General features: G+C 43.8%; 2 protein-coding genes across 2 annotated transcripts in view; one reads left to right on the forward strand and one right to left on the reverse strand.

Annotated features, from left to right (window-relative positions):
* BPGM (bisphosphoglycerate mutase) overlaps positions 1–16,623 on the reverse strand; it is a 38,153-nt gene that overhangs the window by 19,112 nt on the left and 2,418 nt on the right. The window lies entirely within an intron of this gene.
* LOC128143479 (aldo-keto reductase family 1 member B1-like) lies at positions 8,075–15,235 on the forward strand. The gene is made up of 10 exons (XM_052790741.1): positions 8,075–8,531; positions 8,883–9,050; positions 10,111–10,227; positions 11,545–11,622; positions 12,305–12,427; positions 12,890–12,996; positions 13,150–13,231; positions 13,775–13,858; positions 14,286–14,368; positions 14,827–15,235. The coding sequence occupies exons 1-10, from the start codon at positions 8,466–8,468 to the stop codon at positions 14,867–14,869; spliced, it is 951 nt and encodes a 316-aa protein (XP_052646701.1). The 5' UTR covers positions 8,075–8,465; the 3' UTR covers positions 14,870–15,235.

Raw genomic sequence — 16,623 nt, forward strand, 5'->3', positions numbered from 1 at the left:
CCAATTAATGATTGATGAAAACTGTGGCAAACAGGAGCGCTCTTCACTGATCATGCCCTTGGTCATTTTTCATAGAATAGTTACTTCATTCAAAGATAGATCAAGTCTTTGCCATAAAGCACTGCAGACATACCCATTGTAATTTCCAGAGGACCCTGAACTCCTTGTTTAGAACTATTTGATACATGATCCATCTTCATTAATAATTTCACCTTCAAAAGAAATTTCTGTAGTCAAATCCTCACATTCCTTAATCTGAAACCTTCTCTCTAAAACTTCCTCCTGGGTGTTTTTCTACTGCATGAATTTGCGCCTTCCCTCCTAGACTCTCCCTGCTCCTTTCCACCTTCAGTTGCTGCCAGCAGCATGCCACCCAAACATGTGCCCAAGCAATCCTCACCTTTTTCTTGGATGTGGGCCCATTCAGGCCATTTTCAACACTTGACAGTTTTTCCTCGACAAAAGTCCTAGATCCTGTCTTCTGTCTGTGTGCTATCCATGCTGTTGTTGTCTCAGATTTCTCTGCAACTTTTCTGATGGTCCACTTTCATTCAAGGCCAAATTTGTATTGAGAAAGGTCAGGGAGTACAACACACTATGCAGAGAGATAAACACATCCTTATTTCCCCAAGAGGACTCAGTTCAGAACTGTTATATCATAAAATCACTCTGGCTACATCCATCTCCCTGCCCATCACCCCCCAATACACTGGTTATCTCTTCTCCTGTAAACTGAACACAAGCATTATTTCCTGCAAGAAATAAACTGCAACATGGACAGGGGCCTGGGAAGCCCACACTATGTATTAACCTTCCTGTTAGCAGGACAGTGCTACCCAGGAGGGATACCTTTCCTTATAACACCACAGCCATCTTACCCATCCATGCCTTCAGTCTCCTTACCTATTCTTTTTACACCTCTGCTTACTCAGTTTTTCCAGTTTAAAAGACCACTTTATTCACTGCTTTTTCAATCAGCTTCATTTTTTCCATCCAAGGAAGACTGCAAGTCCACAAGATATCAATATCACGTTTTCACCCAAGCCTAGTCTCTAAATGCACTTGTTTAGCTGAATCCCAAGCAAACTTAATGTGTATTCACGGATGGAAGCTGTTTTCCTTGTTCCTGAGACCACGGCCACAGCTCACGTGAAGCGCTGCACAGTCCTGTTGGCCTGAAGTCCTTCATACGTCTCTATACACCAGACCTTGGTCTTTAATACAAGGAAAATAAAGCCTTCTCCATCAGATCTCAGAGAGCACGTAGCAGGCAAGGATGCACTAGTCCTACTTCTGTCTTTTTGTTAGAGCCACTCACCACATCTTGCGTTAACCAGACAAGTTGTTCTCAATGTGTTCTTGGCTCAAGCATACCTATGCATGGGTAATTTTTCATCACACACCTACCCCTATTTGCCAATATATCACACCACCACGTCTTAAACCAAGCCTATTATTACCTAAAACTTGGGGGTGCACCTGACAGAGCAGTGAGGTGTACCTTGCACACCAGTTAGTCACCCAATTACAATTTAAGCTCCTCAGCAAAGGGCCTTTTTCACCTTTTGTTTTACTAGTGCCTAATACAATGCTGCTTTCATATGTAAATACAGTGGGGCTTTCATCCTGTTTGGGTATGGAGGCAATATATAACCTCACACATCTGAGTGGATTCTCTTTATGTCAAAACCAGATGCGTAAGTCCATGTGGAGGGCAAATAAAGTATTCTACTTTTTTTTTTTTTTACTCTAACTCCATTGCTTGGGGGGAAAATCTCTTCAAAAAAAAGAGGAGTGTGTAAGCACTTAAACTAACCCTGCATTTGTCACCAGAATCATAGCTTTAGTCTTTAAGTAAATGCAGAAGTTTTTCTGAATCATTAAGTACCAAATAAATGACTGAGAAAGAGGAAGAAAATACATAAAAGCCTTCATTATATGCAAAACAGATGGAGGGAAGCTGCTATGTGAAGCTTCATATTGCAAACCCAAAGTGGGAACTGAATTTCTTATGTAATCCCTATGGCTAGGTACTGGTAATGTTACCCTGAAGTAAAAGATGTGACTTCTGTCTGTTCATCTGAAACCTTAACTCAAAAAATTATTTTATTTCTGCACATCCTAAGCTGAAAACATACACATGGGAAAATCCTTATATTCCCTATGCACTCAAAACCATTACGTGGATATCTTCAAATAAACACCTTACCACAACAGGTGCCTAGATGTTACAGGAAAGTGTGTGGAACACAATGTTCTGAAGGAGCCCTCATGGATACAGTTCTAGCCCCCAAAAGCAGCTCTAAAAGAAGTTGTACAGGGTGCCAATGGCTGGGAAAACAAAATTCTTTCTCACAATCAAAAGTTTTCCCATTTCTAGAGCAAGAAACACAATTTGAAGATCTACAACGTTCACTTTTAAATTTTGTGGGTTTGGAGTGGTTTACAAATTAATTTATTGTAGCAGTATCAAAAGCAAAGAAAATCCCCTGATGAATCTGCCTTTTTTCCCCCCTGATAAACAGCATAAAAAGTGCTACAGACATCAGACGTCAGTAAGAAACTGTCTGGGAAGAGATAATTTAAAAGGGCCTCTGAAAAAAAGAAAGCAGCAGGGTGGTGTCTAGTCAAGGCGTGATAAGTTAGTTAGAAAACAGACTGGATAGTGCTGATACTAGAGCATGGTAACAGCACATAAGAATCTGGGCAAATATAACCAAAAGGGTAAAATGGGAACTCCAATGTCATTGCAGAGAATGGGGAGAACAACAAACACACACAAGACATATTCAAGTTCGCTTGTACTAATGTCTTTCTATGAAAAATTAATGGTTCACCTCAAAAAAGCTGCTCTAAAGTTTTTTACTTCCATGTTAACAATGAACCCTGGGTTAACTAAGAACTTGCTGATGTGTGTGTGCAGAGCTATCTCTGTCTGTATTTATTATGTTTGTTTTCTCACAAACACTCTACAAATCACAAAGATTTGTCGTGTGCATATTACTTTTCTTTCCATGGTATGTGGCTCTCTTGCAGCATACCAGTTTACAAAACAAGCCTGACTGATGTTTAGTTTGGTTTTGAATGGAGCACAAAAATGAGTTTCCTATTTAAAAAATCTGTCCTATGTGTCATGATTAGTAGAGAGAAGGACTGAGTCACACTGTTCTTCCATTTTACTGTAACTTCTCAGAATTCAGTGGGGTTGCTCCTGACTTAAAAAGGCAACAAAATCAGGCCTCTCTTTTACAGGATTGTCTCCCAGGAAACTTTAGGTGGTAAGCTGCTAAATAAATAGCTGTGTATCACAAGTTAATTCATGCTCTCCGCCCACCCACCCCCCTTCCTTTAATGAAAAAGGAGCATGAGTAGAAAGGCAGCCAGGACTAATAAATCATGCATGGATGAGGAGTCAAGATATCCAACTTCCCAGAATTTTTCAATTCTAATTTTCATCTCACATCTGTTTTACTTACATGGAAATCCATTTATTTAAATAATTTTGTGCCTGACTTCCACTGGTTTTTGATTCAGAATTAGTCTATTCCTCTCTACTGCCATCAGATCCAGCTGTCCACAGAACAGCCTGGAAAAAAATGTTTTGCCTGTAATTCAGCATCTCCTTTTTATATTACAAAAAAGACACTTTTCTGCTTCCCAGAGACACGAGGTACTATCCAACATCTAGCATTCTGGATAGGTCAAGTACTTGTTTAAACATTCAGTACTGCTGTCATTATTCTTCCCTGTTGAAGTCTGCAGCTGCAATATACCAAATAAGTAACTGAGCCAAGATCAATTCAATGATCTGTGAGAAAAAAACCTGGGCAATAGGGTCCTGCCCTTCTTAAGAAGGCAATTACAGAAGTAGCATATACCTGGTAACAAACTACCTATCTTTTTTTTTGGCGGGGGGTTATAATACCTCTATAAAGGTACCATAAAACGAGGCCCATGCTATCTGACCAAGGTCTCTTTCCCTTCTAAAGATATAGGTGCTCACAAACTTTAGACATGAAGAAGCCACTTTATCTGGTCTTCTGGCTTACATCTAGTTTATGGGGGCAGCTGGGAGCACACACAGGCCAAATTAATTTTCCTGGCTTCTGCAGCAACCCACACCTGGCCACCATCTTTTCCCAGCCCCTCAGGTGACAGACATGTTCTGGTTACAGGACAAGCGAGAGTCCCCAGGCAAGATAATAGCTGGAAGCATGCTGCCAGAACAAATTGCAGCTCATGGCCTCCTCCCTGCATGCCCTGAATTACTTCTGGAAATGACAGATGCTGAGAATGCAGAAGCCCATCTGACCAACCCTACAGCAAACCTGGAGCATACAGCGAAATAACTGCAGATCCATGGATTAGTGAAGGACAATAAGCCAAACTTTTGTGGGAATCACTGGACCTTCCACATACCCACTAAATGTTCATATTGCCCACGGGTCTGCCATGTGACAGGAGAAAGACCAGGAGGTTCTGCTCTCGTATTCACAAAACCTGAGTAACTCAGTCAGCTAAAACAACCTGGCTCCCCTGTTGTGTACGAGTTCAGGTTATAAAGCAATTTCTATTCAGCTCTAATTGCACAGATTCCACAGTGGTATTTTTCATGTTGTTCCTAATCAAGATGAACTCATTGGTTCTACTGTGTGCTTCATTATGTTTTGTTTTTCAAACATGAGGAAAATATTTTCAACACTTTTGTGTTTCACAAATGGAAAACATATCCCTTCCTCCACTCTTAAGGCATTTGAAGCACCCCTTTTCTTGTCAAAACTAGAAACGTCTGATTGCTGAAACTTGACATGGAGCATGAAAATATTTTTCTGCAAGGACAAGAGCCTCCACTTGGCAAGAAAATTAGCAGACTGTTCTCAAAAGTGATGCACTTTGGAAAACCTACAGTCTGCATATATGAGAGAGGAAAATCTTGTTCCTGTGATAACCATGCCTACCAACAGAACTGGACAGGAATGCAGGTCTGGGATGGGCAAATTTTCCATTTGTAGATGAGTTGGGTTTGGAGGCTGGCCATGGTGTCCTTCCTATGTAACTCAAGTTGCTTATCCCCTCATTACAAAGCCCATTCTTCCACAGAAACAACTGAGAAGGTACGGTCTTTGTTGATGCTTTGGCACCTGCTCTTTTCACAAGGCTTGACCTAGAGAAAATCAAGTGAAGTGTTTGCCAGTCCCACATTCATCCACCTCTCCAGTCTATGATCAGAAGGTTTCTTTTTACAAGTTCAAGAAAAGACACAAAAGACACTGACATGCTTCTGCTTCCGCAGCAACCAGTCCTGGCCTGTGCAAGGAAGCTGCAGTTTAATTAAACCAGTTCAAAAACTAATGCTGTTAAATTAATGCTAAGTCTGTGGGAGGACAGATGTTATTTTGCTGAAGAGTGCTTTCTACTGTTTTAACTGAAGTGGTAAGGAACAGATTTAAGCTAAATCAATATACAATGTACTTCAACTGATATGTGTCCAAAAAAAGGCATTTGCATCAACATAATGAAACAGAGCAAGATTTTCATGTAGACAAGACTCAGAAGAAAATGTAACCATATTATACTTTGGGAATACTGTGAACTTGCCTTGTTTTGCCCTTGTCTGCTGTCAACACCTCCTCCACTGCCTCCAGGGGTCTGCTCCCCGCTGCCTGACAGTTTTATTAACTATCTCTTCCTGTCTTATTTACCCTGAGGTACCCACTTGTTGGCAAGTCACATTTCTCTTTATCACCAAACCACCCCATCTGATGTAGCTCTCAAAACTGTAGCTTCCTGCAGTTCTGCTAAGTTACAAGGTTGCTCTTCAGAGTAGTTTCAAGCTGATGTTCCATAGACTTTCCCTTATTTCCTCTATTTATAACAGTAATAGTTACTACAGCTTCAGAGCCAGACTGGCTGGGGTTTCCTCAGAAACCAAAAGATATCACTTCAGGCTTCTTGTGTGTCCAATGCTGTGGAAATGTCAGAATGTGACTACTGTTTCTGGGAAGTCCATCTCTCTCCAGAGGGTGACACACAGTGACTGAGCAGAAGTATAAAAACAGGCAAAAAAACCATTTTTAGCAGCTCTGCTTTCTTAGCCTGGCATGATATCCCAGTGCCCGTTCAATCAGCTTGAGCCCACTGGTTTACACTACAGAGTAGGGAAAGTGCTTGGGAAAAGATCAGTTCTTACTGTTCTTGCTGTTCTTGGTTCCTTCCCCCAGGTGCCAGCATGGTCAGGCCAAGGCTGGGATGCAGATCCTAAGGAATTTTGTCTTCCCCATTGTGCCTGAGCCGCCACCACCACGGCTGCTTCATGAGCTGCAGGGTGGCAACAGAGGGGGTCTCTGGTGATGAAGCCCTAGAAAACGTACACAGTGTTGAAATCGTGATGTCCAGCCGTTCTGAGGACATCAGGGTCAATACACAAAGTAGGTTAGACATTGTTTGGTATTAGACTGGCTGAACAGAGAGAGAGCTGACACTGTTGGCAGCCATTTTAACAAAAGGCTTGCTCCGATGCTGTTGAATCAATGGCAAATCTCCCAATGGAAGTAGCCTCTGGCCGCAAATGTGTAGTTAACAACCCAGTATGCTGTACAGCGCATACTGCTTTCTATGAGCTGTAGACAGCCCACAATCCCCATTGACTGCTGCAGTCAAAAACAAGCTGGAGGTGCTGAGCACATTAGAGTGCTACCGGTCACAGTAAATCCAACCATTCTAAATTTTAGACAGTCTTACTGTTTCCCCTGGGATATACAACATGTTGTGAGTAAGTGCCTGGTTAACAGCAGGCAGAAAACAGACTTGATTTCCCTGCCACACATAACAATGCTTAAAAGTGCAAGTTTTGCAACTTCTTTGAAAGAGAGTGGTGAGTTGAGGCAGGAAAAGCAGTCTCATTCAGTGCAAAAGACAGCAGGGAAAAGGAAATTCTTTTCTGTGCTTTTAATTTAAGGATCAGACAATTCAGAGAGTCGGTACGTTAGTGATAATTGCTAATTTCCTCTTCAAAACTCAGATTGTACCTTTTAGGTCCGTACCAGGAAATTTTCATGCCTATTTATTTATTACAAATGTAAGCCACCTTCATTTTTTCTCTTCTTATCCTTTTTAGGAAAAGAGACAGAGGAAGAGAGATTTCCACCTTCTCATTATTACAAAATCTAAGGAATGCGATACGCAATTCAATCTGAGAGATTATTGAAGAAATTCAAAAGCAGCAGCCACACACAAGTTTAACTCTGCCTCCGTGTGTGCAAACATTAAAATACACCCTCCCATCCTTTACCTGGATCCTGTTCTATTTTTGTGCAAAAAGATGTATTAGTTTATGACACTAATTGTATATGACATCCACAAACACCATGTAGTCACAGGACACCTTTTCTCTTCTACACTCACATGTCTCTCTCTGCATTATGAAACTCTCCTTTATGGAGGGCACTAAAAAACAGGCCATAGAGACATGCCTGTTGCCTGTACTAATAAAACAAGGAGAAGTGAGAGTGAAAAGAAAATACAGGCAACTCTAGAATTTTACCAAACGGATGGTCCTGTTAAGATTGGGAAAAAATGGGTGCTTAATTTTACTTCTCACCTTTGCCATGCATGCCCTGTGTGAACTTCCCTGTTCTCCCCTGTGTCTCACCTCCCAGCCTGTGAAGCCTAGACACCATCACCTTTGTGTGTATGGGTGAAAAGGATCTACTTCTTCCTCTGTAAACTCACATGGAGGTTTCTCTAGCCGTCTCACTTCATCAGCATGCAGGGTGACAAGGCTCCTGGCACCAGCCCAGGCCACCATCGCTGTCATGGGGACACGCTGCTCCAGCCAAAAGGGCTCAGCCCTTCCTCAGCCCATGGCTGGCAGCCCGCAACCACACAGCCAGCAGCGAGGGAGCAGCTCCGCGCGCTGAGAGCAAGAGACCTCTGTCTCATGCCCTGTGCCAGGACTCCTGTTTATTGACTCATTTTGGGACACATCCTGCCTTTACCGATGACAAACCGAGGGGCAAAGTGCCACTGAACGAAACAGGCTCTCCATCTGGTAACCGATGCGTGTTGCAACACCCCAGCGTGTATCACAAGCGAGATCTGCGTGAACAACCCACGGCACAGGGACAGGGTGCTGCAGGAGCTGAACCCTGCACAGTCACAAGCTGGATGGGAGCACAGCCGCCCTCAGCCCTTATCACCGGGAGGAGGGGGCTGCAGGGCGCATCACTGCACGTTCCAGGGGGGTCGTCACCTCCGTGATTTTTAATTGATTTCAGCTTTCACATTAACCTGTGTGAGTTGAGTCTACAGAGACAAAGCCGCAGCCTTGTTTGCTGGATATGGGAGGACCCAGAGCACTGGCGCCGCTCCGCCATCTTCCCCTGCCCTAGCCAGCGACCGGTCACTATTAAACCAGCTGGGCAAGAGGCGGCTGCACTGCGGCTTCCCAGACGGCGTGCAGGGCCATGGCGACCTACGTGCAGCTGAGCACCACAGCCAAGATGCCCCTCGTGGGGCTGGGCACCTGGCAGGTAACAGCTTCAGAGAAAAGCACCAGTATTGCAGAGCTGCCTGGCACAAAACCTGGTTCCCCGGGTCCAGCTCTGGAGAACTGCCCTGCTGTTGGGGGCTCTGCTCTACCTGGCTGTTGGGCTGAACCTCCGTTGGAGTGGGGCTACGGATAAATGGCTGGAGACTGGCTTCAAGCCCCATATTTAGAACTGCAAGAAATACTGCTCTTGTAAAGAAAAAAAAAAAAAACCAACCTGGGGCAGCGGGGGTATTGCTTTCAGTAAGGTGGTTTTCCTATTTTTATTTTGCTAGGATACAGGTATTTAACATATACTGATTTGAGGTTCTTAAGATTTATGCATTATTTTTAGTCTCCAGCTGGGAAAGTAACAGCTGCAGTGATGGCTGCCATCGATGCTGGGTACCACCACTTTGACTGTGCCTACGTGTACCAGAATGAGAAAGAAGTTGGGGAAGGGATCCACCAGAAAATCAAGGAACGTGTTGTGAAACGAGAAGACCTCTTCATTGTCAGTAAGGTAAGGATCTGATGATCTTCCACCCTGGAGCAGGGGTGGGGGAATGCTTTGCCTATAGTATTTTCACAGTAGGAAGCTTAAATACTGGAAACTAACTTTATGCTACAGGATAAAGCAATTCATAGCATCATTCAAGTCACTCCTGATACAAGCTTACTGCTTCACCCCATTCTGTATGGACAGTTAGGAAGGATCCACTGTGTTGGCACCCTGCTGTGGTCTGGCACTCTGGTGAGGAGACCCAGAAGTGCTGGGGGATGGATGAGGAGAGGCCATCTGCAGACCCATTAAGGCAGAAGAAGGGAAGCAGAAAAAGGTAGAGTGGACCACATAGCACCAAGCAGGGTAGAAATCAGAGATGCAGAGGTCTGAGATCACTCGCTGAAAAGGACTGATACAGAGGCAGAACGAGTTTGGTAATGGCACCGCACTGACTGCTAAAGCACAGCAGAGTAGATGAGCCTGGCAGTGGCTGGTGCTTGTTCCAGCAGTCGGGCTTGCAGTCCTGCCGAAGGGGTGTCTCTGCCGTGTGAGGAAGATGAGGTTCTGGCCACCTTGGGACAGTGTAATCTGCTCAGCACATGTCCCAAGGAAGGTGTGGTTGGTGGGTTCTCTTTCTCTTGCTTGTTAAGAAAAACAGGCTATTTAGCTGGATTCTGAAGTTGCTTCTTACCTTCGTAAAGGTTGGTGCCAACTACTTCTTTGTGGCTTGTCTTATATTTTCTTCGCTTTGCCTGCTAAATTTTTTACAGAAAATGTACAAATGGTCAAATCTGAAAGAAAGCTTTCTTGAGCTAAGCCATCTTCTTCCACACAAATCTGACCTTGCAATAGGAGTTTTTTCTACAGATCTGTCTGATCATGTATACTGCCACTGCACATACTGCCTTCAGTGTCATGGGCCAGTCCCATCACAGAGCAAGCCCCATCTGAAGAGCACTAGGATGGCCTCATTCCACATCACCTTCCAAAGGAGATGGAGAATTTCTGTCCTGTGCAGGAGAGCACCAGAGAGCTTTAACCCAGGAGGTCACGGCATGCCTTGGCTTTTTGTCTCTAGCTGTGGTGCACATTTTATGAAAAGCCTCTGGTGAAGGGAGCCTGCCAGAAGACTCTTGCTGACCTGAAACTGGATTACCTGGATCTCTACCTCATGCACTGGCCTCTTGGGTTCAAGGTACAGTAACAGCAATGCCCTTGGCTTTCCCTCCTGGGAGACTTCCTCAAAACTGCCCGTAATGCTTGTAGCACTACTGCTGCAGCAGTCCTGAAAAACCATGTGTCTGTTGCGTGCACCAGCACTGGTCCGGTGCTGCTCATTCAGCTTTACCCTGGCCTTGTGAGCCAGGCTCTTGATCTCTGCCCCTGAGACCACTGCTTGCACAGCGTCCTCTGCCCTTTGGAAAGTTGAAGAGGCAGACCTAGCACTAAGGTCAGGCCTCCCAGCTGCAAGCATAAGCTATGCCACTTTCCCTTTCTTTTACAAATCCAAAGCATGCTCATCTGAAAATTACCCCTTGTGGGAAGGAGGGCTGTCCTTTGCTGCCTGACAGAAATTCTTTCCTCTGCATGTTACAGAATCGCAGAGCGAAAGAAAATGCTTCTGTTTTCCATTTCTCTCTAAATCACCAAGTACTTAATACAGTCCAGATTGAGCTGACCTTGCCTGTAGGAGCCTTAGTGTTGTTTCACAGACCTTGGATTTCAAAAGATGAGGCTTTTCGATACCAAACTTTCACAGACTATCTGTACTTCAAATGATCTATGTCAGTTTGTGCATATATATATACACACATACCCTTAGCCTTTCCTTTCTGCTACACCCAGACCAAAATCTCTATTCTACCTAATATTTTTGAGCTCAGCTTCATTTCATTCTCTCAATATTGTTTTAGTTAGCTTTATGTGGACAAAGCTGCCAAGTGAAACTGCATAATATTGTGGCATCTAGAAAATTCCAATCATTCAAAACACTTTGGCCATACTGTCTAGTTACAGGCTGTTCTAATTTTCCTAATACAGCAACTTAAACAGTGAGCGTCCCCATGGGAAATCTATTAGCAGTACCTTTTTCAGCAAGTATACTCCAGTATAAATGTGTATGTTCACAGGACCAAAGTCAATCCTCCATATAACTTTTTAAAAACAACTAAAGAAGCTATTATTCCTAAACATGCATAACAGAACAATACATGAAGTGACCCCACGTAAGACTCCAGGATATTGTTCTATGAGTACCTTGCTTTGCTGCATGCATGCATGGACTTCAATGGGTCCAGCAGAAACACCTGTCTTTGTTGGGATAGTAGTGGCAAAAATGCCGTGACCTTGCATGAACTAAGAAATGACTGAAGATTTAATTTAGTTACTATGAGAATTACTTCAGTTTTCTTCACGCACTATTAGCTTTAGCTCCTTACATTCCTGTTTGGTCCTTTTACATAGCTAGCATCCCAACAGAGATTATTTCAAGCATTTTCTCTCCCACTGACAGGCAGGAGATGAGCTGTTTCCCAAAGATGACAAAGGCATGTCTATACCTAGCAACACTGATATTCTACAGACATGGGAGGTAAGTTCAACCACAGCAGAAGAGACATGTCCTCTGTCCTCATTAGTCTCTTCCATGTTTTCATTACCTTCACCAGTCACAGAACTGTTGCCTCATGCATGCAAAAATAGCTGGAAGGAACATAAGGCAGTACAAAGTAGCTTTTCATAATGTCTATGCTTAGTCATTACCTAGTTGTTCCTATTCCCCCAAGTGCCTTATATGACTGCCTGACCCACAGTGACCTGCACAATCACTTTCAGTGGAGCTGCAGACCAGGCTGAGGTTAGAAAAAGTTCGTTGCTCAACCATAACAACTGCACAATTGTCTTCACCACAGTTCTTGCACCCTTCTTGAATTGCTCAAATAAATTTTACAGAAATAAAGACATTTTTAGGTTGAGATCTTGCCTACGGTGTGGGGCACAGCCCTCCAGTTCTTACACAATAGTGGATTATTGAGTGTCGTTGTTCTTTTCCTCATGCAACTTGGTGTGAATTTCCACAAACTGAGGGAATGAGAATTTGGGCTTGGGTGAGACAGCACTAACGTACTGGTACCTGCTCTTCCCTCAGAGAACTTTGCAAGTCTAAGTAGTTACTTTGTGCTACTCATGACAGGAAACAAGCCACATCAGGAAGAACATCTTCTTCATGACCTGTCTTGCATACCAGATGATGACTTTGCTCCTCTTTGTGTTAGGCCATGGAAGAGCTGGTGGATGCTGGCCTGGTAAAAGCCATTGGAATCTCCAACTTTAACCATGAGCAGATTGAAAGAATCTTGAACAAACCAGGACTGAAGTACAAGCCTGCAAATAACCAGGTAAACTGCTAAGTGACTGCAGGTGAATAGTTTTCAGGGATTATAAAGATCTGATTACTGTTGAATGAGGAGATGGAAGAAGGGAGAATAAAGCAGACAACAGTATGTACTCTAAATCCTGCTCTGTGGATATTTCTGAGTACACAAGGCACTTGGATACTTCCTTGGTTGTTTCGCCTTGCTGAACCACTGTTTACGACTGTTGGAGTATTTCCCTGGAAACATTCTTCCTGGAAGAATAAAGAACCTGGAGATGAGCTTTGTGAACCCCCCCAGCAAAAACTGTATAAGCACTTTGTATAAAAATAGGTGTCTTCAATACTAAGGATGCATATTATCATGCAAGCCACTAGCAAATTAGGGGAAAAGGCAGCCTCTAATTGGATTAGGAGATAATCCATAGGGCACAACAATATTACAACAGTTCTGCCGCTATCAGCCTCTGTGCCTTTGTGTTGGCAGATTGAATGTCATCCATACCTCACCCAGGAGAAGCTGATCAAGTACTGTCAATCCAAAGGTATTGCTGTGACAGCATACTGTCCCCTTGGCTCTCCTGACAGACCATGGTAAGACTGCTTTGTGCTTTGCAAGGGAGCTGGCATGGATTATGCTTGTAACATTGAGACAAGTGCACTATTAATCATTCATCTAGATACATATCTCTGTTGCTAGGCTGGATCTTTCTATGGAGGTTTCTTGCCACTGATTTCTCTGTGTAGGGCTAAGCCAGAGGACCCTTCCCTTCTGGATGAGCCCAGGATCAAAGAGATTGCAGCCAAGCACAACAAAACACCAGCACAGGTAGGTAAGTGCAGTACAGTGGGTACTCCTTCCCGTAACACAGCCATTAAAGAAAATAGAGCTGCAGAGTGGGTAGAACCTCCATCCATTCCTCATGAATTCTGCACTCCTTTGATTTTTCCCTAACAATGCAGATTTTTTATTATATGGCCTGCAAGACATGCTACTATTATCTCTTTGGCCCTCAAAAAGATTCTTGACTCATCTTCACATGTCAGTTCCCCTCTCAAGTCCTCCTGCAGAGAATGAAAGAGAGTCTTGCATGGACTGCTAGAAGTCTGGGTGGGAAGAAAAGGAGTTGACTCTCCCTAAACTGAATGGGAAAGGAGGCCTTCCATGTGGGCCTCCACCACTTCTCTCTGCTCTCCTGGAAGCGCTACCTAGGCCAGAGGGACAGGAATTATTTGAATTGTAGCTCCACAGAAAGGGTTTATTTCTACTGAAATATAACACTTGATGGCAAACAGCTGTTGGAACAGGCTCTGTCTGCTTCCTCCAGAGCAGAAGCCACCCTCTCTCTGACTCAGTTGTCTGTTCCTGCAGGTTCTCCTTCGCTTCCAGACGCAGAGAAATGTGATTGCAATTCCCAAGTCCATCACACCACAGCGCATTGTGGAGAACCTCAAGGTGAGTGATTATGAGTGACCTGGATGCTGTCCTTCAGGGATGGCATAGCTTCTCCCTGCAGAGCAAGCAGTGATCCCTTCTCACCCTTCCCAAGTCCTCCTCAGACAAAAGGACTGGGCGTTTTCTTTCTTTATGCTTACCTACTACTGAGTGTTAAGCCAGGCCTGCTTTTGGAGAGGACAGGTAAATGGGTCTTATATGATATTTCCTGTTCTGTGGCTTGTGGGTGAATCAGCAAGCATAGCTTGCTTGGAGCCCACACACAGTAACAGGCCAGAAAAGTCTTATATAGAATAAGCAATGTTCATAAAATAGTTCTTGTGTCCATAAAACAAGTTGTTCCTCTACTTGTTAATTCAGTGGTCCATGACTGAAAATAGACCCTCCAGTGTGGAGCTGGTCTCTAATCTTGTCTTTCTCTTGCTAGGTGTTTGACTTTGAATTGACTAAAAAGGAGATGGCAACCATTCTCAGCTTTAACAGAAACTGGAGGATCTGTGCAATGAGCATGTCAGTGACACTGCTTGTTTCCTTCCAACTCTAAAATTTTGAATATGCTTTACAGGGAATTTTGTGTCACAGTTACTAGGTAGCATGAAATTCAGTTTATTTAAAAATCATACCGACTCAAATTCCAACTGCTTTGTCCCAGAAATACTTTTTCAGGAGAGGTCTTAATAGTTTCATTTTAAAAACAAACAAAACAAAACAAAGAAAACAAACTACACTCCCATTTTGAATTCAGTTTCCAGGAAACTCTCTCTAACTTGAATTACAAAAAAATAAGTTCTGGATGGTCATTTCATCTTTATCTGTATTAGAGAAATGAGGACACATATCTCCACATATTCTCCCTGTAATTACATGATGCAGATCTTCCCTTGGTGGCTCCTCCATGCACGCAATGCACCTCTATGTAACATTTAGGTCACCCATGAAAATAACATTCTCTCTTTGATTTCTTTCAGGTCCAAAACTCACAAGGAGTACCCTTTCCATGCAGAATACTGAAGATGCTTGTAACATGGCCTTCACTAGACCTCTGGTGTCTCACGTGCCTCTGCTCTAACTTTGAGCTGTCTATTTATCTAGTTTTCTTACTGCATCTGCCTTGCTGCTGCTAGTGAAGACATGAGATGTTTATCCCACGAAATTTGTTTGAGTTCTTTTTTTGGAAGAAGGAAAAAGTATTTTCTACAGATCAAAATGTGGGGTGTAATAATTTTCTGCTTATTAGAAGAGAGGATTACTATTGAAGAGCCTAAGCAGAGGTGCTAAGCAGAAAATGGGGAGAGAGTTTGTACCACTATTCGGTGATTGCCTTCAGTCTTGCATCAGCAGAAACCAGATGTTGACAAACCCCATGCATCCACAATTTCATCAGAAGTGTCCCATATTTTAAGTAAAATTGACTTTAAAATGCAAAAACATAATTGGCTGAAAGTCTTCCATCTAGTGTAGGAAAAACCCAAAACCCTCCTAACCCAAAGACGCACAGAAAGGTCGCCCACAGTCACCTGCACCTTGGGGACATGAATGCTCCCTGGGACAGCAAAGCCACTTGGCACTTTCTCCTGCAGGGACCAGAGGGCAGCCAGCTCTCAGAGGAGACCCACCTTGCCCCCTCCCCACCAGCCACCAGCTCCCAGCAGTGCTTGGAGTGCATTTTAGATGCTGCACAACCTAGGTGTCTGCCCCTGCACAGGGGAGGCTCAGCCCCTCGGTGCTGTGCCCAAATTGCCGGCACTTAGGATATTCTCCCCAAAATTTCCACTTTCAATTCACAAAGATAATCCAAGACCCTGTGTTTCTCAGCTTCCTGAAGGAAGCAGCCCACAAAGCCCTCAGCAATCTCCAGGCAGAAGTAAGACATCCGTCCTGCAAAAAAAATACACCGAGTTATTGAACCCAGTAAGGGTACACTATTTAATATGGTGTGGGAGCCAAAGATGTAGGAAGTTCTACCACCCTTCACAACCACCCTCTTTCCCTTGGAAAGCTCCTGCACAAACACTTGCTCTAACTCTTGAGGTTGAGCCACCATCATGGGCACAGTCACACAAATTCATCCAGACACTCCTTGGCTAACGGCAGCACTTACTGCCACATCCCACCCATGCCGAAGGGCTCTCCTGCTCCCACTTGAAGGGTCTCCTCTCATCCCAGGGCACACACAACAACGTACTGAAAGAAAGAAGACATCAGAGGGGTTTAGCCACATCAGCTTGCTGAATCAGGCCTATGTGTCAGGGATGCGCAGACAGGAGCTGCCTGCTTAGGGCGGGCAAATTAACCTGGATCGGTCACAGAGAGTGAGAGTATATGCTCATAGTTTTGTTTCTAGAGTTTTATTTTAAGTACACAGTTTTGCCAGCTCACCAGATTAATAGCCAAATACCATAATTATCAAAGACTGAAGTCTTAAAAAAAAAACCTTGAGAAGACATAGAGATGGTAGTGGGACCTCAGAGGATGCTCCTGGCTTGATCTGAACTCAATGCAAGAAAGAGGCCAAGGTCTTAGAACTGGATTAAACCTCTATCCTCCTGTCTGCATTCCTGCCTTAACGAGCATCTGGAAGTTAAATCAGTGTACAACATTTAGCAAGATAAACATCCTATTTCAATATACTTCTTTCCCAAAGGCCCCACCATCATCTGACAATGCCAGCTACACCTTCAGGACAGAGAAACAACTGACTGCTCCTGTGTCTTGGCATGATCTGGGGAAAGTCTTACACCAGCAGGTGCAAACAGCAAAGCAAA

Source organism: Harpia harpyja, chromosome 6 (genome assembly GCF_026419915.1).
Source record: "Harpia harpyja isolate bHarHar1 chromosome 6, bHarHar1 primary haplotype, whole genome shotgun sequence".
In the NCBI taxonomy this organism is placed as follows: Eukaryota; Metazoa; Chordata; class Aves; order Accipitriformes; family Accipitridae; genus Harpia; species Harpia harpyja.